General features: G+C 43.9%; 1 protein-coding gene across 1 annotated transcript; it reads right to left on the bottom strand.

Annotated features, from left to right (window-relative positions):
- Positions 1–10,919: 10,919 nt before the first annotated feature.
- Positions 10,920–20,553, bottom strand: LOC118417555 (IgGFc-binding protein-like). The gene is made up of 18 exons (XM_035823148.1): positions 20,418–20,553; positions 19,859–20,035; positions 19,242–19,424; positions 18,555–18,737; positions 18,093–18,206; positions 17,685–17,804; positions 17,118–17,356; positions 16,557–16,703; positions 15,889–16,037; positions 15,171–15,460; positions 14,671–14,876; positions 14,391–14,493; positions 13,582–13,692; positions 13,142–13,254; positions 12,565–12,808; positions 11,887–12,039; positions 11,407–11,547; positions 10,920–10,987 (listed from the first exon to the last, which is right to left on the bottom strand). Exons 1-18 carry the CDS (start codon positions 20,551–20,553, stop codon positions 10,941–10,943), a joined length of 2,856 nt encoding a protein of 951 aa, XP_035679041.1. The 3' UTR covers positions 10,920–10,940.
- Positions 20,554–20,731: the final 178 nt, after the last annotated feature.

A 20,731-nucleotide genomic window follows, 5' to 3' on the forward strand; every position in this document is an offset into this window, starting at 1 on the left:
GAAGTCTACTTCTAGCGTGACGTACTTGCCCGACAGCCTGATCTGGACATCGGGGTGGGGGTCGGCGGGAGGAGTGACGCGCTGGTCGTCGATCTGTGTGGAAATGTTGACAAAAGTACGTTCACATATTAGTAATCAGTTAGGGCACGGTACACATACTTCGTGCAATCGTCGTACGATCTAGCCTGAAGAACAGCCTGGTTAGCTTTGTTCCGCTACCGAAGGTCGCTACTCGCCAACAAGTAGCGACATTCGGGAGCAGAACAAAGTGAACCAGGCTGGACTCTAGGCTACGTACGATCATTAACTCTTGGCATTTTGCAGTCAGCCCTGCATGTGTCCTGCAGAGTTCAACGACAATGGACGTATTGCTATTGTCGAGACAAGCTTTCTTGCCATTTTGAGAGGCTAGCCCTGTCAGAAATAAACGACTGTTGTCTTTCAACAAGAAAGAGACTTACGAAAACGATTTTCTTGTTTCTCCCCCGTTTGTTCCTCTTGAACACGACGTTGACGTCGAAGACTGTGACGTTCACCTCGTTGATCCTGGTGACCAGTGGGTTCCCCCGCGGCGCCAGTTGGGTCTCCACGTTGAAGAACCGCAGGCGGTTGCTGACGCTGTCGGGGCAGGTTTGGGCCAGCGTGTACGTGCCGTGGCCCTGGTAGTGCAGCAGCTCGCCATCAAACGTGAGGAAGTGCGGATCTCCGTATGCCTGGCAGGCTACCTGGTCTGGAAGGAAACATCACAAGTAAAGCTTTAATAGTGTACTTGTTGATCTAAATTTTTATCTACAGGTAATAGCCCTTCAACAGTACATGTACCTGGTTGGATTTTAAGGGGTCACAGAGAACATACATGAGGAAAACATTGATACATAAATGAAAGGGCAGATTTAGAATTGAAACGCATATACAGAAATTGACATTTACAACCAGGAGGAATAAGCTCGTTCACACTTCCAAGTACGCGTGCGCGGTGACAGGTATTATGGGTAATTGTGTCAAAGTTGAAGGCCCCTAACTTGTAAACAGTTCTCGTCTCGACCATTGTATAACAATGACCAGTGTTTGTTTGTCCACATGCAGGGTCTTCACCTTTGACATATTACCCACAATTCCTGTCACCGCGCATGCGTCCTCGTAAGATTGACGGGGCTTATTTACCTGGTGACCGCCTATTGCCTTTCTCAGGGCCATAATGAAATAGGCATCGCTGCTACAATGCAAGGAATGTGATCCCAAATGTCAGCCTATCAGCGTTATTGACATGCGAAACAGACGGTCCACCTGATTGTGTATATTAGTAAATATTTGTACAAGTAAAGCTACTTACTTTTAAAGCCAGCTATAATATTGTGCATGGGCTGATCTTAAATTAATTTGTTAGATATGTTGTAGAGTTATTGATAATGGTAGTGATGTGTAACGTTATACTGCCATTCCTGTGTATTTGCCTGTCCCTACTTGTAGAATCCGATATCATCAACGCTGCCTGAGAGTCTATGTAATGTACTTTGTCACATTTGCTAATAAATGAACTCACTATCGTCGTCATCACCGCTGTCACCTCCCGCATTGTCACCCATGTCGCCGCCATTGCCATTGTCAACATTCTGCCTCTTTACTCTGCTGGCGCCTTTGGACAACAATGCAAAATAAATGTCAAGAAGAATATGGGATGACGTTTACAATCTTGGCGGTATGAAAATACATGTAAAGAGTGTAAAGCGATAAGGCTCGTGTCACGTGACCTGTGTGACCGTTGTCTCTCTGGCCACGTGACTACCATTCAGAGCTGGAGAAAAAGATGGTGGATGAAAGTTTCTCACTAAGCTTGTATCATTTGTCATGCGCATGCGTGATAGTTCTTTATGTTCAGTAAGGCCATAAATTCAATGGATGTTGTATGAAAAGACATCTGCATGTGGTTGGCATAAAATAGGCAAATGCCTTCTTACCAGTATTTTTTACCATGAAAACCAATTTTGTGTTGTATAACATTTATACTGCAACAAAAAATGCTTATCATAAAAGCGGCACGTAGTAGCGTTATTACTTATGCTGTCTGCTGTTACTTTATATGTGTGTATGTGGATATCTTACGTTCATCCTGCCCTGAATGGTCATCCTTGACATCAAAGCGATGTATCTGAATCACGCAGACCAGTAACAGCAGTACCAGCCAGGCGGCTCCCCCTCGGCGGAACAGCTTTTCCAGCAGCGGGTACATTTCCACTGCTTCAAGGACAAATCTAAAATAAAGCAGTAAGTATCATGTCCGTGAAAAGTTGGTATTTCACTTGATAAAGATCTTTTTACACAACCATGCCCAAATCAAGGAAAGACTTGCAGTTGTTACAGATAAACGTGGGTGGTCATGTTGATTTTAATCGATTGTATTGCTTGAGAGAAGAGTAAAATGTTATTCAGATGAAACTGAAAGGTGATTAAGCTGTGAATGAAGAGTAATATTCATACACGTTAAAAGTGATTAGGCTTTTTGATAGCACCCAATACACCTCTTACAAAAAAACACGTAAAATCAAGCCCCCCTAACATGAATGGGTAATGAATTCAAAGGTTGTCCGATAGTCTTCATAAGGCCGTAGGGAATGTAGGTTGTAATTGACTGTGTCTAGGACACATGTGCAGTATTGGAAGGTGGATCCCAACCCTCTCCTTTCATCGCCCTATACTTGCCCACCCGAATTCAGGTACAAATTTGTACACCTGGGTGAAGCGAGGAAAGTCAGCTAAAGTGCCTTTCCCAAGGGCACACAAGCCCAGTCCATTCAAACTTAGGACCCCTGGCTTCTGGAACACACGACCCCACAACATGGATTGAGCAATGACAAACCAATTACACTATTCATGTTGTAGGGGTTGTGAGGACTAGTTCAAATGAATAGGTCTAATGGCCAAGGCGCCAACTTTCTGTGGCCTCCACATGGACACCATTCACGCGTGAAATGATTACAAAGAATGGTCCAGAACGATGGAAATAATCATGATGCGAAAAGAGGATCCGGCTTAAATTACACACGCCAAGATTTCTACAAATTGAAAATTATCTGCGCTCAACCTCTTTTCAACTGTCGGCAACATCAGATAATGAGATGTTAGAAACAACCAATCACACACCAGACCTCCCTCGGACAACCAGGATCGCCGATGGGGCAGGCCTTGATAGGCACTCTATGACAGACGGATTCGGGTAAACACGCAGTCGGGTGGTGGCGGGGTGAAAGGCGCACCCGTTTGCGTAACAGGGGGATTTTAGGCACGTGTCAGACCCTCCTGTTGCACGCCGACGCGGAGCAAGTTTACCAGCTAATCTTTATGGTTTGCTACAATGTTGCGATTTTGTTCTTTTATGCAAAACAGCCAAGGCCAAAATGTGATACTTTGATTTATTGTCTTGTACACAATTTCCCATTCTAGTCTCACAAGTCCTGAAAACTGCGGGTGTGATTTTGAATACGCTAGTATCATGTTTACGTAACAAGGTTACGGCACTTCAGGGGTTCCATGAGAACTGGGATATCATCTCCCAACCTTAGGTCGTAAACATTGATGATTGTATAAGCGGTTAAACCTTTATCCTGACAGATTTAATGAATGATCCTCTCTCACAGGCAATAAGCCCTAGGTGTGGCGGGTTCTTTTTAATGCGTGCTCGAGGTGTGGCTCGATCTCCTCAAACACAGAACTTCAAGTTAACAGAGGGACGGCCCTAACCGAGGCTAGGTACTCATTTTCACCTGTGTGAAGGGCAAAAACATCGGTGCATATCAGTGGACTCGAACCCAAGACATCTGGGCTTTGAGCCAAACACCCTGCGATTACGCTACGTGACACCGATATGGTGACACCCCTCCCATGAGCTACTATCCTGTTGACCTGCTGACGTGAATCGGTAAATATCACGTCACCGCATGTGGCCGAAAGCAATGTTTCTGCTAAAATGCCTCCTCTGAAAATTATGTACAGTCAAACCTGTATTGACGGCCACCTTTGCATAGCGGTCACCTGGCCACTGCGGGCCCTTTTTGTCGGTCCCTTGGATTTTTCCCATAGACCTTCATGTAAGCATTTTGAAAAAAATCTATAGCGGCCACCTGTCCAACCCGGCCACGGCCACACGATTTCCGGTCCCGTAGATACAGAAACAATGCCTATTTCGACCATACAGCGGCCATATGTCACCCTGTGCCGAGTAGTTTGCGAGGATTTGCAGTTCCCGACAAGGTCATTTTGGCGGTAGCGTAAGGTACGCGTATCTTGAGCGTTTGAGCGCAAGTCTTTGACGGCGAATTTACCAACATTGCGCAATATCAATTTTAAGGGCAGGGCACAGCCTGGCGTTTTCAGAAATACGTGGCGGACGTGGCCTCCCCCAAAAAAACATACGGACAAATTGCACGTACGACGGGTTGTGCCCTTAGCTTAAGTAAAGTACTGCATTTTTGGCGTTGCTTCCATTAGCACTAGAGTCTAGCGCCCGCGTCTTCCACATAGACAGACCAAAAAGTTGGTTGTGGAAACAAACGGCCAAACCTTGACCTGGGCTGACCCAAGCCACAGAGACAGACAGTATAGCCTGGGATGGTTTGTTGGCGTTCAAAAGTTTCAGACAAAACAAAGGGTATCGAATCTTGAAAAATGTGCCCCTTATCTTTGTAATAGAATGTGCACGGAACGTGCATTAGATAGAGATCTAATATGTTACAGGTATATATTTTTAGAATCACAAAGTTGAACCCTTTCGTTAATATTGTGAACATGTGTACCTCCTAGAGCATATTGTCATACTGAAACACGGTTCATGAATCTTACAATTTATAGGCCATGAGCTTGATGTTTCAATAGAGACTACAGTTCATAAGTAGCTGAAACGTAAATATAGAATACAATACGGTGTATTCCGCATCACCCTCGGTACCAGCCCGACCGCGGGTAGGATCGCCCGAATAGTCTCCAAGCAGACCCTACGGTGCCTTAGAAATAGTATCAAAGCTGGCCAGGGACTTGGTATACCGGCACCAGGTGCCCGTTTGACTCCCTTAGCCGGCTATCTCCCTTTGACCGGCTATACTCCTTTGACAGCTTTGATACTATTTCTAAGGCACCGTAGGGTTTGCTTGGAGACTACGCCCGAAGGCCGGAGGGCGATCCGACCCGCGGGAGGGCTGGAGCCGAGGGTGATGCGGAATACACCGTGTACATGTTGTATTTTATCTATGTTATACCCACCTGAGAAAGCACATGTTTCGATGCGAAATGCGCCAAAAGTTGAGAAAATTTGGTGCCCTCGAACAAACATTGTTACAACAGCAATGTTCCAACATCCGAAACAGGTATTTAAATTTTCGACCGCTCAGCACTTGGCGTGCACAGAGTACGTTCGAAATGTCCGATGGAAGTCTGTGTGATAAAACTTTGAAGCCTGTGTGGTACGGCAGTTTATCACATGGTCCGGAACACCTGTATCGAACGTTATTGTGGCCCCGGTATGACATGAATAGGGATATAGAATAGTGAAACGGATACAAAGAAATCAAGCAAGTTCACCAAGTTAAGAATTCGTCTTTCATCGCCAGCTTACCCAGGTATGTGGCTTAACCGCTTTGTTTGGTCCAAAACCTAGAGGTCCTGGGTTCAAATCCTGTGATGTTACCGATCCTGTGCACTTGCAATTGGAAAAGACACTTAACACAACTTTCCTCACTTCATGCGGGTGTAAAATGGGTTTTAACACAACTTTCCTCACTTCATGCGGGTGTAAAATGGGTTTTAACACAACTTTCCTCACTTCATGCGGGTGTAAATATGTGTTTCTGACTTCGGTTGGGGAGGAAAAGCAGTGGAAAGAGGGGGTAGGGCTTCGCCTTCCAATACCATGCTCCTAGACATAGCGGATAGAAATCCGCACGGTCGTAACGTCCTCAAGCCCCCTTCACAAATCAAGAATTTAGCTCGGCCGAGTTGTCACCGAGCTCTAAATTACGAGGCGGTATGACCCTGATGCCGACGAAGAAACTCTCGTAATTTAGAACTCGGTGACAACTCGGCCGAGCTAAATTCTTGATTTGTAAAGGGGGCTTCAAGAAGGCTATGGGACTTCATACAAAAATACGAATGATTACAAAACATGTCTTCCAAACATGAGCGGTAACGATAGTTCACTTTTCTTCGCGGGGTAACATATATTCGTTGCTTTGAAAACAGGTATTCAAGGATATCAAGTCGACGGGCGGTAGTTTCAAGCTGCACTATTTTGAAAATATTGCAACTTGAAACCACCGTCCGTCAACTTCATATGCCTAAATACTAAAAGCATCGGATATAGGTTACCCCGCGTATAAAAGTGAACTAGCGTTACATTCTATGGGGACATTTTCAAATTGCCTGCAGACAGAAGTAGAGAGGTGAAGGTTACCTGAGAACTGAAGTCGCTGTGAATTCTTTGCAGAGAAGGACGATATGTGGCCTTGTCCCACCACTCAACTGCGAACCTTGTGAGAAGCTGCAATCCTATATGTAGTTGGCCCGTTCAAATTATGTAAATACGGTAAAGTGTTGCTTTGAAGCATGCGCAGTTGCACACGTTGATGTTGCACAAGCAAGCCGTAAAGGGTTGAATCAATTATCTTCATGGTTAATGATATGAAAATCCCCACAGCTTCACTAATAGCAAAATTAACGTGGATCATCTGGCAATGAAAAAAATCTTACATAAGACTTGAAACATATCTAAACATATTAGGGAAACAGGACGCTATTTGTTTTCATGTAGTGTTCTACTAGGTTTGTGACACAACATTGTCTCAGACATGTTCTCTCATGTGAGTTTTCTCCGTGACTGATGGACAGAAACTTGCCCTTGTTCACACCATCAAACACGTTAACTCAAAGTGATGAAGGCCGAACTAATAATGAAACACCTTACATAACGAATCAATAGCAAACTGCCTTACAACCATGGTAGAATCTTTCAATAACCATTAACATTGACTGATCAACAGTTACTTTTTATATTCATATCCCCAAACCTCGCGCATTATATGCTTCAGGTCAATGGCGGGATCTTATCATCTAAACAGATCAGACAGCTGAGATGGGCGCCAATCATCATTTATATTCCCTACCATTTAACTTTGTAAGTATATGAATAGATATATGAATGGATGGATAACAGACAAAGGACTGTTTAACACACCAAAGATCAAGGTATGTCTGCGTGTTGTACTTTATCGATCTATTAAGCCCCGTCACAAATCAAGAACTGAGCTCGACCAACGTGTCGGCGAGCTCAAAATGGGCATTTTCGGCCAAACAAAAAAGGGCTTCGGGTGATTTTTTTGTAGCTCGTCAGTGGGGATGTAAACCCTCTTGTGATGTCAGCTATGTATTAAAAGGGCAGAAAATACAATGACCTAAACTTAATTTCCGACATGATACACTGGCGAGACCACTGTCCAATTTGTGACGGGGTAACAGATTCTCAGCGAAAAATTTGATCAACGCTCGGGCGATTTTGAACTTCGGCGAGCTCCAGCTAGCCGATCTACAAATTCGGCCGGCGTTCGTATAAATTGTGATGCAGGCTTTACCGAACTGTAATTCAGATTCTTTGGAAATGATTCTGCGCGTGACGCAGCGGAACAGAAAACAGAGTGATCAGGTTTCTGTCATATTAGGCCGTCTTTGTTGATCGCCCAAAGGTCACCCTATTTTTCGATCGCCTGAAAATCTAAAGTATTCGGGATTCGATCCATAAAATCGAGCGATGATGGAGAGAACACCGATTGCTTTTTTGTGCTGTGGCCTTTACGGATTGGCATAACACAGAAATCATTATGACATGCTGAATATAATGGGACTTTCTAATGAACATCCCCTCCCCTCCTTGCCTTGGAAAAGTTAGAAGTTATGCGGAATGCAACGGGGACACCATTCTTTTTTTTTCTTTTTAACACGTTTCTTATTTCCAGTTTCAAGTACAATGAGTACATACATACAGGGACACCATTCACAATTACAATTAATTACATGTACGTGTCCTGCGGCGGTCACACGAGGACACTAATTGAGAACATTTGTCACCGCAGATTTCTTTTCGAAGCCTTAAAGTGACATACTGTATCTACGAAATTGGTTTAAGTCAGGGTAAAATGATTTACTTGAAGAGACTATAATGTTATTGACTTTCTGTCCAGAACGGGCGCTCGTTTACGTCTGACCAATAATTGGAAATCATGTTTGCTAACCAGTCTTCTTGAACATAAAAGAGACAAATGTCAGAAATTGGTGTCAATCAACGAGAAAATGATGTACTCGAAAAGATTGTAATGTCATTGTCTTTCTGACAACGGTCCGGATCCAGTATAAGCGCTCTTCACACGCAACGTTTGTTTCCACTAGGACGTCGCACTCGCCGCGCTCTCTCTGCGACATAGAATTTGACAGATCGCTCAACGTATTGTATAGAAAAGAATCTTTTAACACCTTCTTTTGTTGTCCTCTCAGTCTCACTTTTACATGCTGTTTGATATACCCAGTAAGAAATCAAAGGTTTCACATATCCTATTTAGGTCGCAGTGAGAGCGCATCGCGACCGCCGTCTTGTAGAAAGAAGGTCTAAATAAGCTTGAAATCTAAAAGAGACAAATGTTCGAAATTGGTTTCAATCAGGGAGAAAATGATGTACTCGAAAAAATTATAATTCCAACGTGTTCTGTCAATGGTTCAGACCCGTTGTATTAATTGCAGATGGGTAGTCTCTTCAAGGCAGTCCGTCAATGGTGGAAATAAGCTAGATAAATGGCTCAAATGAAGTAAGATTCAAAAGAAGAAACTGTAGAAATAGAGTACTTGTACATGTAATTTAGCCGATGACGCAGAGACCATGCTTCATGAAACACCGTTTAACCCCAAAGCATGTAATCATGGTATTCCACGCGCACTTCGGTCCCCTACGAACTAAGTAGTAACGAGCTGAGGACATGGTTCTAGCGGACGATTATCTTAGTCAGTTCAAGGAGACCTTACGCTGGCAGCCGCGCTATGTACAAGTATACAGAGAGGGAGGATACAGAGAGGGGGCGACAGGAATCCCAAGTTACTTTGAAAAGAGAGGGGTTTAGAAATTCCCTAGCTGCCAAAATCGTCTGTGTTCCCGGTCCCGACATAGCGGATATAAAATACACTAGTTTTTTTTTATTGCATCATCCTGTGCCAAGCTTTATTTTCATCATTTGGGGGTAAGTTTGTATGGCTTGAACTTTTGATTCTTGAGATAATTGCATATTTTCCCCTCAACTCTCCCATTGGATCACATGTATTACTGTGGAAAATCGTAATTGCTGCGTCGGTGTAGTTTCTGCAAATTCCGCATGTGGCGCCCTGGTATATGTTCGGACTTCGGAGCATCAACGCCCGTCGAAGGACAGCTTCACCCTGAAGACTGCTTCCGGATCCAGCGTGACGTACTTACCGGACATCCGGACCTGGACATCGGGGTGGGGGTCGGCAGGAGGAGTGACGAGACGCTGTCCGATCTGCGTCTGTGTTAGCTTTGCATACATAGCCCACTGTATAGAGTTGTCATAGCAACATTGCGAGTCTGGCAAAGTGCCACGGCCCCAAACCGCACAGGTGTACTTCCTCGCAAATTCGAAAGGCGGCAGTTCCCCCAAACACACAGGAACAGTCCTGAAGGGATGGGGTGTGCTGCTATACTGTGAAGGTATTCCTGATATTGAATCTTTTTATTAGTTTCCTTCTTTTTGAATAAAATTATTCCATCTACAAGTCAAATGACTAGATTGTGCTTGAAGCACACATGCATATGCGGTGTTCATGAAGGTAAAATTAAGGTAAAGATTAGTGACATAAAATCTGCATTGTTTGATTGTGTTATGATTATTTAGTAGTGAAAAATGTCACCATATACAAGGCCCTGCCAGTCCAACGGCTAGGGGCCGTGTAAGAAAGGTCAACATGAGCGTGTGAGTGGGCAGTTAATGTTTGAAAAGCATATGGATTCTTGACTTATTACAACAATACCTAGTATTCATAGCAATAGTGGAAGAACAACTTCAATGACAGACGGATATCAACGTGAAGCGTGTAGCTGGGTTTATTGCAGCTAAGTTGTGAAAGTGAGCAAAAGGCAGAATTAAAGAAAAATTGAAGTTGGTTTTGAACAAGTTTCAACCCGATCAAATAAGGCTGCATGGAAATTTAACCGTTAATTGTACGAAAGAACAACTTATTACAAGATTTGACGAAATGAAAGCTTCCATTCTTTCGGATTCCTGTACTTTTGAATATTTGTTTTAACTTCTTATTGTATGTTTTCATTCTGTGACTGCTGATAATATTTCTATCTTTAGTTAGATAACTTAAAGCCGTTTTGCATTATTCAACTAAAACAATAATGAATTTTACTTACTTTAACAAGTGCAAGCAGCACAACAGTAGCCTTACACAAGAGTACAACTTGATACAAGCAAAAATATACTACAATCAGCATGACTCAAACACTAATCAATATCTGTTCACCCTAAATCAGACATTATTTCTTAGCTTATCAATAAGCTTTCTACAATATTTGAATCAAGATAAGCTAGTTCGATCGTCGTCGTCGAATAGTGTATCTACTCCAGTCAAAATATCTTAATCTTAAAATAGACCATGGACAAAATTGGGACACCAGACAAAGTCTACTAGAAAGTAAAAGAGAGACACAATACTTAAGATGATAATTTTTACTAGATCTTTATATCTTTGTGGATAACGATATACAAGGTTTCTTAATTTGTAGCTAATCTGCAGTAATAGAAGCAAAGCGATTCAACTATCAGCATGCATTAGGCGGAAGTTCTTCCAGGTGACATTTGTCCGGTCCTGGTCATCTCAGCCTGCTCGGCATCAGCTCAGGGGTTGTACATTGTTGTCATTATCGGAGATGTGGCCTTGGTTCCTAACAAATGGAGACAGAAACTTTGTCATCTACTTACAAGGCGAGAAATACGGCATGTTGTTTAACCAGATTGAGATGGATTGAGGTGAATTTGTCCTGAATGATTTGTGTGGTCATAGAAATCATTACTCTTCACAAATAAGGCTCTTGTGGTGACAAAGAGGCAATAATTGAAATCTTGTGTGTGTATCGTAGAACGTGTCATAGGACGTATAGCTTTTTGCACATGAATGATGGAATTGTCTTTGATATATATCTAAAGATCAATATCGCATGAATGAAAGCTAATTAATAACAATTTGCTCATGTTTTATACCTATCTATTTGATTTTTCCATTTACCACAACACTGACGAGCACATGCGTTGCCTCTATCGAAAAGAACACTATTTCATCACAAACTCCGATTCGACCACTCACCTCCAACGTCCTTGCGGTTCGCCGAACGTGCACGAGCTAGGCGGACGCGCCAGGCGAGGAACACGAGTACTGCAGCCAGTAGACCCAGCATCACAGCCAGGACCGCCCACATGTACACTGTTGGGGAGGTTGCCACCACCGCTGGGGAGGGGGTGGGGGGTTGGGCGGCACGAAGTGCAAACAAGTGTTACAGCATGCATAAATAAACTTTTTAGTGACGTAAGTATTTCATTTGGTTGGAGTGTTGTGCTATCTGCTTTTTTTCTGAAGTTCGTCATCAAAATACGTGTTCTATCTGAATTCAAATTCGTTTCTGTGGGATGTACAGGTGAACTCTCCAATGCAAATTTACTCTTTTTCATCCGTTGCCTTTCATGAGAAGAACAGGTAGTATAGATCTTAATACTAGTACTCACGATGTTAGCCAAACCTTTTTATATATAACTATCGGTGCAGCGTATTAAAGAGCGCCAATTGTACCTTTCTGGCAAACGCGGCCTGGGAAGTCGCCAAACTCTGCTGAACGATCTTCATATCCATCCAGACATGCGCACTTGAAGTAGCCGACAGCGTTGTGGCACGTGGCGAAGGTAGAGCAGTCGTTGTCCACGGGTGAAGCACATTCGTCATAATCTGGGCAGAATAGAACAATAGATGTGAGTTTTTTTATACGTGGGAAGGATCTTCCAGCGTAAACTCTTCTGTCGCGAGCATAAATGTGTACGGCTAAGTATTTCTACACAGGGTCGACAAAACAGATATCGTGTCGAAGACACTAGGGCTGCATTAACCATAGACCATAGGAAGCACTATATCAGGTCTGGGCATCTGTGAGCTCGTGGCATCTTGCCAGAGCTGAGGTTTGGGGCGAGGATCTCAAAGTCCACGCGTGACAAAGATCTTTCCGTGTAAATTCTTCAGTAGCTAGGAACGAGCATAAATGGCCATGGATAAGCATCTACAGACTTTGTCGACCAAAACAGATCAATTCGCAGACCATATTCAATTTAGTCAATAGTAACCTCAGATCCGCACGAGTTAGCATGTTGCTTGTCAACTGCTCGCTATAGGGACACTAGAAAGTGATCCAGCAGCACCTCAAGATTAAGCTTCGTGCACCTTGGAATTGCTAAGCTGAACTGCAAGCTCACTACGTACCTGAGACACGATGGCCCTGCTCGTGTTCGATCAGAAGGTGCGTCCCGTTGTGAGCCTTGGCCAGTTTCTTCAGGGATTCCTGGAGAATGTAGGGCACGTCGTCCCCAGCTTCCAGGAACAGGGTGCTGTCGTCAGACAGGTACAGGTTGTAGTGGGCAATGATACTTCCCGGAACGAACTCACGAATGTCCATGTCTACAAACTCGTTCTTGGTCAGCTCGCCCTTGCCGTAGAGGTCTTTTACCTGAGAAAATACACTTGTTTGTCAAACCAGAGAATAGTAGAAACGGTAGTAATAACTAACGACTGCCCATGCTGCCAAGAAAAATAACATATAACATTGATGACACACAATTCGGTACACGTTATCGTTATAAGAAAGGAATCGCACTTGAAGTCAACAAATCATGACCACAGACCTCCTCCTACATGTCTTAGTTATATACCATTCCACCAGCAGGACAGATATTAAGTTTGACAGATCTTTCAATAAGTTGCACGGACACTGACCAGAAACACTGACACTATTCATATCTCCATTTTTTCATGGAGGTAATAACAGGGCTCTAACTCTTACCACGTTGCGAACCTCCTTCACGAGGTTTTTAAATTCTTTGGAGTTACTGTCGTGGAGCTCTTCGTAAAATTCGTCTGCCAGGAGACGCGTGACCACGGAGTAAGTGAAGAAACCTGTAAAGTTGGTAAAAGAGAGTAATGTAAGGCAAAACGTAGATATGCCAATATAGCTAAGTCGTCTACTTGTGCGCAAAGGAACTTGTAAACAATGCACGTCAAACATGGTGGAAGATGAAACACATTTTATTTTAAACTGTTCCTTCTACGATCAAGAAAGAGAAGAGATTGGTTGCAAGGTACAACGAGTAAAATGGTAACTAGTGTCTATTCTATACATCTATGTTTCTACATAGGGTTGAATTCTTCTTTGGAAGCAGTGGCTGATGAAAACTCCCACGTTTCTAATGATTAGTAGGTCCTGTGATTAAACACATAACTAACCTCGGCAAGTTCCCTCCACGTCTTTGTAGGACGGCTTGCAAGGACACTCGTATCCGCCAGTGGTCTCCTTGCATTCCCTCTTCTCTCCACAGTCAACAGTCTGACAAATATCTGTATTAAAAGTAAGGTTTTCACGTACTTAGAATGTCATTTGTTTCATGAATGTATCACTGGAAATATAACGTTACAACATAGAAAGTTCATGATGACGTTTGAGTGTTTATTTCACAGTACGCAGTATGAAGATAAACAAAAAACAACAACACATGACTAGCGATGTTCCAGTCAATGTCACATTCTTCAGAACTACTACTGCAGATACCATTGGGCATCTTTTTCAACGACGCGCAGTATTTTGATAGCTACCGGGTTTATCAGAAAACGAATAGTTCGCAAAAACAACATATCCGGTTGAGATTCAATGAATATTCTTCAGAATAGCATCTTAGGCTCGGTTTTGGTGAAAAACATCGGCGAAATTTGAGACGACGTTGGGTTGAGTGGCGTAACGGTATTCGGCTCAGGACCAACTGGTCCCGGGTTAAAATCCTGTCATGTCACCTACGTAGTGCCCTTCAGAAAGGCACTTATCACGACTTTCCTTAATCCACCCAGGTGTAAAAATGGGTATTTGACTTTGATTAGGGAGGTAAAAGGTGGTCAAGCCTCAAGTCAAAAGTCTACCTTTACATTCAGACTGTTCGTTGTATGTGGCACTATAGAAATAAGCTATAGGCATATCGTCTAAAAGCAAATAGATATGAAAAAATGTTGAAAACGCCTTGAGCAGAAACGAGAGTTAATCTTACCGTCGCAATCTCCGTCCTCGTCACACTCCAATGCCTCGCACTTGATGTTATTCCCCTCTTCGCAGACGCAGTTCTTCCCGTCTTCTCCAAAGCGTTCTCCGAGCTACAACAAAAAAGTCACAGTGACCTATCCAAAATCTGCTAAACACAGAAACACAAGGATGCAATTTCATGAAATATTCTGGATTTGAATGCAATCATTAATGGGCATGATGATCGATAGGAAGTTATCGTAATTTGACTTAAAGACGAAAAATACAATTGATGAAAGTGCACTAACCGTAAAATAGCGTCCGTCGCTATGGGTGCAGCCACACTGGTCCTCCGGCACGCAGTTTTGTCCGCTCAGGACAAAGCCGGGATCACACTCACAGCCCTCCACACAGCCATGGTCCTGGGGACAGCCGCTAGTAGTGCCTCTGGCGCAGGTTTCTGGGCAGGAACTGGTGCATGACGAGTATTGGCTGTTTGGCGGGCATTGTCCGGCTGTTTGTTGTATATAGTGAAAAAGAAAAACATTAAACTTTAGAAGTTATTATGAAACATGGAACGATGTGTTTGAAAGCCAAAATTTACACCATGGAATATCTGTTTTATAATTAGAATATGATGCGCGATCAACAGTGTCATTGAAAAGACAACAAAACACCACACACAAATATGAATTTCGTTGAGAAATCTGACAAATATTTGGTCGCTCATTAGTCGCTGAGCATTCGCAGCCTCTGGTGAAAGGAGGTATAACCCACCATATGAAGGGATGCGCATGGAAGAACTTACGACAAAGACTGTGATCTCTCCAGAAGAACGAATGCACGCCTGCTTCCACGCATGCGTCAGCGTACGTCTCGAAGTCCTCGCAAAGCCCGACGACGTCTCCGTTCCTCGCGCACATGTCGAAGACGCAGTTGTCGAAGAAACGTTCTGGGTCCACGGTGCCGTGACAGGCCGCAAACGGGCCGTCAGGTTTCTTCAGCAGCCCGCACCTCTCAGCCGACTCGGCAGTTGCTCGTATGTCGTCGGGACAGCTGGGAGGTTCGCCGACCGGGCCGACGATTCCTCCCGGACATCTGCAGCAGATAAACATCCCATTGATAGAACATTGCAGTACAAACCATGGGTTATACCCTTACGATGTCTCGTATACTCCCATGAATATATGAATATGTAAATAATGTATTTTGTGGCCTACTTGTTTATTTGGTATGAGTGCGCAGTTATTTGAATATTGTACGTACAGTGACAGCATGCGAGGCAAAAGTTCGTCCCTCAAGATGGGAAGTTTGGCCGCGCGCGTCCAAAGTTGAATAGGCAGGTAATGACATTGACGAAAATTCACAAAAAGTCTAGATATTGTACGGATCTTTGATGTGATTTAATTAAAGATGCTGTATAGTATAAGTCACGAATGGTGGAACGTATTTCTCTTCACAGGTTAGGATTATGACATCAACGTTCGCAAACAGTGTGTTTCATCACATTATCTAGACATACTTACGTTGCTACACTGGTGAGCCAGCTCCGTCCGAACGAGTTCACATCGGACACGACGGTTCCGTCCGGTGTCGTGAAGTCGTCGTCCGGATTGCCGTTGAAGTTACCGCACAGACCGCCCACCCGGTTCTGGTAGTTCGATGGCACCTCGACCTGTGTCAACGGGTAAAGGGAGTTACTTTGGGTCAATCGCATTTTAATCGAAAAAAATATGCCTGAGGGATCTTTGCTCACGGACTGTGAACACTTACCACTTGAACATCTAGTGAGACAAGCTAAGAATAGGTGGATGTGGTCTGCTTCGTTAATACGATAAAATGATTTCATGTCTATAAACATGTAGCATAGGACCTAATGTCTACCAAATGTAAAGCATACATACAAACAAGATGCGTAGACAGAAACCGGTGTTTGGAGCAGTCTGTATGCGACAAGTAACGCATCAGTGAACATCTTGACAAACTCTACGGATTGTACGACAAGATTTCCACTAGTAGTACTCTCGCAACATTGTATTATGTACACAGTATGAAATCAAGAGTTACATAAATCCGTTTGAGGTTGCAGTCAAAGGGGCCGTTTCTCGGGAGCTTTGAGCACATGGACGGAATGGACACAGCTCAGTTATCAACCTAACAAAGAGAAGGTAGTGCACACAATGTATGACCTTACCTTGGCATAGTGGTTCCCATCGTAGAAGACCTCCACGCCGAGGTCAGTCTGGATGTGGACAAACAGCCCGCTCAGCTGGACCTGGATCCGGCCATCAGCCAGGCTGAAGGGCAACGACCGGATCTCCTCGCCATTCTCGCTGATCTCCTGGATTAGGGACAAGCATTCAGTTTTCTAAGGCCACACTGTATCAAGCGGTTAAGAGCTGGTGAACATCTGCATCGTGTGCATGCTTTAATGAAATATGGAGAATGACGTCCATCAAATTGGATGGATATCAATATCTTAGTTTTTATACTGTTGCTATTTTAGCAAGGGCAACCATCAAGGATAACTGACGATCACACTCACTACTCTCTCACTCACTCACTCACTCACTCACTCACTCACCCACTCACTCACTCACTCACTCACTCACTCATTCACTCATCATCACTCACTCACTCACTCACTCACTCACTCACTCACTCACTCACTCACTCACTCACTCACTCACTCACTCACTCACTCACTCACTCATCCTCTTGTCTAAATCATAAACATGAAAGTAATGTCACACACCGACACGATCTTTTGCTGCCGGATGGCGATTCTGTGCCCGTACGCTTCCAGGTACACTTCTCGCACCACGGAGGCGCTGGTGAGCCAGGGCAGCGGGACCTCCTGCACCTCCACGTTAAAGTCGGCGCCGGTCCCCAGGTCCTTCGTCAAGGTGTACCGACACGTGCCTTGGAAGTCGTGAGCCGTTCCGTCGAACGTCTTGTGGTGGGGATCTCCGTATGCCACGCAGACTGACTTTGCTGCAAAGGAAATGTTGTATGTCACACTTTTTACCGATGCCGATGGCAGAGAAAAAGAGAGAGAGAGACAGAGAGACAGAGAGAGACAGAGGGACAGAGAGAGACAGAGAGAGGGAGAGAGAGGGAGAGAGACTAGAGAGAGACAGAGAGACAGAGAGTAGAGAGAGAGAGATACTGTGTTTGTGCGCGTTATTATCGCTGTATATGCATGATGAAACGAACATCTTTCGAAAGCGTACAGTTAGTTTGTAAAGTTTGTAGTTTAAGAGGAAAATGACCACACTAACTTTTGCCAGGTAGGTAAAAAATATTGATTAATCAGACCTACTTATGACTAGTTCACACGTAGGGCCGTGGAATCCCGCAGCACAATGGCAAAGGAACGAGTTGGCACCATCAATACAGGCACCTCCGTTCATACACGGGTCAGGAGTGCAGTCGTCCAAATCTGCAGTAAAGAAGATAAAATGATTTGCTTTCTTTCTCACTTTCACGGCCATGTTGGCTTATTGGCAAGTATAAAATGTATCTACATGTGAACATTTATTCACCTGCATTTTTGTTATTTAGTACAATTTATAGGAACAATGACAACAATTCGATAAATCATCAGCAATTGGTCCAAATACATGCTCGAGGGCTACTAGCAATAAAAGCAAGTAAAAGGTACATAACGTGGTTATACGACCATTCTTCATCCGGTTTTCCTTAGATCTATTAGATATGACTTACTTACTGATTTCACACTGATCCCCTTCAAACCCTGCCGCACATTCACAAGTGTAGGAATCCCCATTGTCGGTGCATGCTCCTCCGTGCTGACATGGGTTAGGGTCGCATCTGTCAATACCTGCATTAAACAAGAATTCGAAGGTCTCATACCTCAGCGAAAGGCATTCAAACTTTCATAGTTTTCTTTAAAACTATTTTTTTAAGGGGCATCAATTTTGACCATTACAAATTATGGAAACAGCCCCCCCCCCACAAAAAAAAACTGAAAACAATTACCCCTTTTGACGGTTTACGAGAGATGATGCACCTTGGAACAAAAACAAATACACTGTCAATGTGTTCTTGATCTTGACTTCTCCACTGAACTCTTGAGTAATTTGTCTTCAGTGTGTTTTGCTAAAAGAAATTCAGTGAATGTTGTTTACAGACGAATCACCCTGTAGTAATGAGATAATTAATGTCTTACGCGGGCATGCTGGAGCAGGAGCGCTCCATTCTCGGTCAGCTTGGCACGTCACACTGGGAGCGCCGTCCAACTCGTACCCCTCGTTACAGGTGAAAGAAACTTCGTCCTGGTAATCAAAGGAGGTCGCTCCTTCTGGACTCAGTGCTCCGTTTTCTGGGGCCGTCGGCGGCGAGCATTGTACAGCTGAAATCGTGAACATAGGTTGGTGAACGGCATTTAAAATACAGTCTCTTTTGTGGTGGAACTTGTTGAATTATTGAAAGGATCACTATTTTACTAGACATTCTCCTGTTACGCCCAATCTCCTGACATGTAAGGAGCAATGTCACGGAGTACAGTAGAAACTCTGCTCTTGTAGGGCTCTAGAATTCAAACATTGATCTACAGGCGTTACTCTGACCTGGTCAATGACAATACTATGGCACTTCGGAAACATCTGCATAAAAGTTAAAAGAAGATGTATCCAAAAAATAGACTTAAAGGATATCAGCATAAGTCCTCGTAATTACACCATGATACTGTTTTAGATACAACTGATGTACGCGGACTCGGAACTGTTTTGCGCATGTGATATGCCAATAGGGACGTTCTTACGTAGAAAGCCTTACGCAAAAAGTGTTACACCATTTACCCATACTGTACTAAGCGCTTCTAGCCAATGCTGTTCTGTGTTAAATGCTATCTTACGTTTGCATTCTGGGACAGAATCACTCCATTCTTTGTCAGCTTGGCACGTCACAGTAGAGGATCCGTCCAGTTCGTACCCCTGGTTACAGGTGAACGACACTTCGTCCTGGTATTCGTACGAGGTCGCCCCTTCAGGACTCAGCGCTCCGTTTTCTGGGGCCGTCAGCGTCGAACACTGCACAGCTGAGATCATGAAACAATGGTGATGAAATTAAGCTTTATTTACCTATTGTTAGCGTTGAGATTTCAGTCTGACAGAATCGTCGATGTAAATCGCAATCGGGATTTCTGAGTGACAGGACAATTGGCGGTTCTACCGGAACACATCATAATCGGAGTTTGTAAATGTCATCTGAATGTGAACATTCAATTAAAACACAGAACTTTTGAACGCCAAACTATGGAACTCTAGATCATTGGATTGACTTATTTTAAAGGTCAAGATTTATAAATGGGAGACCTCTAACAAACTCCTGGCATTTTGATCGCGATCTCTGCCGACAGAGGTCAATCGGAATCTCTACCGAAAGAAATAGCCATTATGCCAGATCGCAATCTCTGCCCGAACATAATATACATCGAAAACAACCATCGTGATACTCAGGTCGGGTCTGTACCTGCGCATGCTGGAACAGGCTCACTCCACGAGCCGTCGGCCTGGCAGGTCAGACTAGAGGCTCCGTCCAGCTCATAGCCCTGCTCACATGTCACGTGCACCTCGTCCTGATATGAGGTGGCATCTGTGGCACTCAATGCTCCATGGGTGGGGGTCGTCAATGTGCCACACTGTACACCTAGTGTCATGTTGGAAGAAAATGGATGGTTTGTTACAATTCGTATTGAGTTAATATTTCTCGAGCTATTTCAATGTTTACTCTATTTCCCTCTGGGATGGGAGAACAACGCATTAATTTTGTTTTATTTTTGTCCAAAATCATCCATTACGAAAACAGAATCACTCTAAGAACCTGCAAGACGTACTGAGGGCAGACCAAAAGACAAAGGACAAGGACGATTGCGGTCAGAAAGAAAACTACGGCCGGAGCTAAGGAAGCTCGAGATGAACAAGATAAAGTGGAGAGAGTTGAAGAAAGACTGATTGCATCTACATAGTGTCCAGACCACTGCAGCAGCAGAACACAGTGGACTACTGGTCATGAACTGTGACAGTCTTACGTTTGCATGTTGGAGCAGGAGCGCTCCATTCTCGGTCAGCTTGGCACGTCACACTGGCAGCGCCGTCCAACTCGTACCCTTCGTTACAGGTGAAAGAAACCTCGTCCGTGTAGGAGTTCGCTCCTTCAGGACTCATCGCTCCGTTTTCTGGAGCCGTCAGCGGCGAGCATTGTACGGCTGAAATCACACAGTCCACAAATTCATTCATTTTTATTTTATTTATTAAACCAGGGAAAAACACTCTCAGGCTATGTTGGGAAACAACCTAACTTTGCTCTATTTCATAAAACTGACCACTATGCAATCTGCCATTA

This window comes from Branchiostoma floridae, chromosome 6, assembly GCF_000003815.2.
Source record: "Branchiostoma floridae strain S238N-H82 chromosome 6, Bfl_VNyyK, whole genome shotgun sequence".
In the NCBI taxonomy this organism is placed as follows: Eukaryota; Metazoa; Chordata; class Leptocardii; order Amphioxiformes; family Branchiostomatidae; genus Branchiostoma; species Branchiostoma floridae.

Excerpts from the sequence above, each read along its gene's own strand:
- LOC118417555 (XM_035823148.1), bottom strand. The coding sequence starts at position 20,553 with ATGAGTCCTGAAGGAGCGAACTCCTACACGGACGAGGTTTCTTTCACC. Across the intron at positions 16,038-16,556 it reads ATGGGAACCACTATGCCAAG|GTCGAGGTGCCATCGAACTA; the intron begins GTAAGGTCATAC and ends CCGTTGACACAG. Across the intron at positions 13,255-13,581 it reads CGTGGAGGGAACTTGCCGAG|GTTTCTTCACTTACTCCGTG; the intron begins GTTAGTTATGTG and ends CCAACTTTACAG.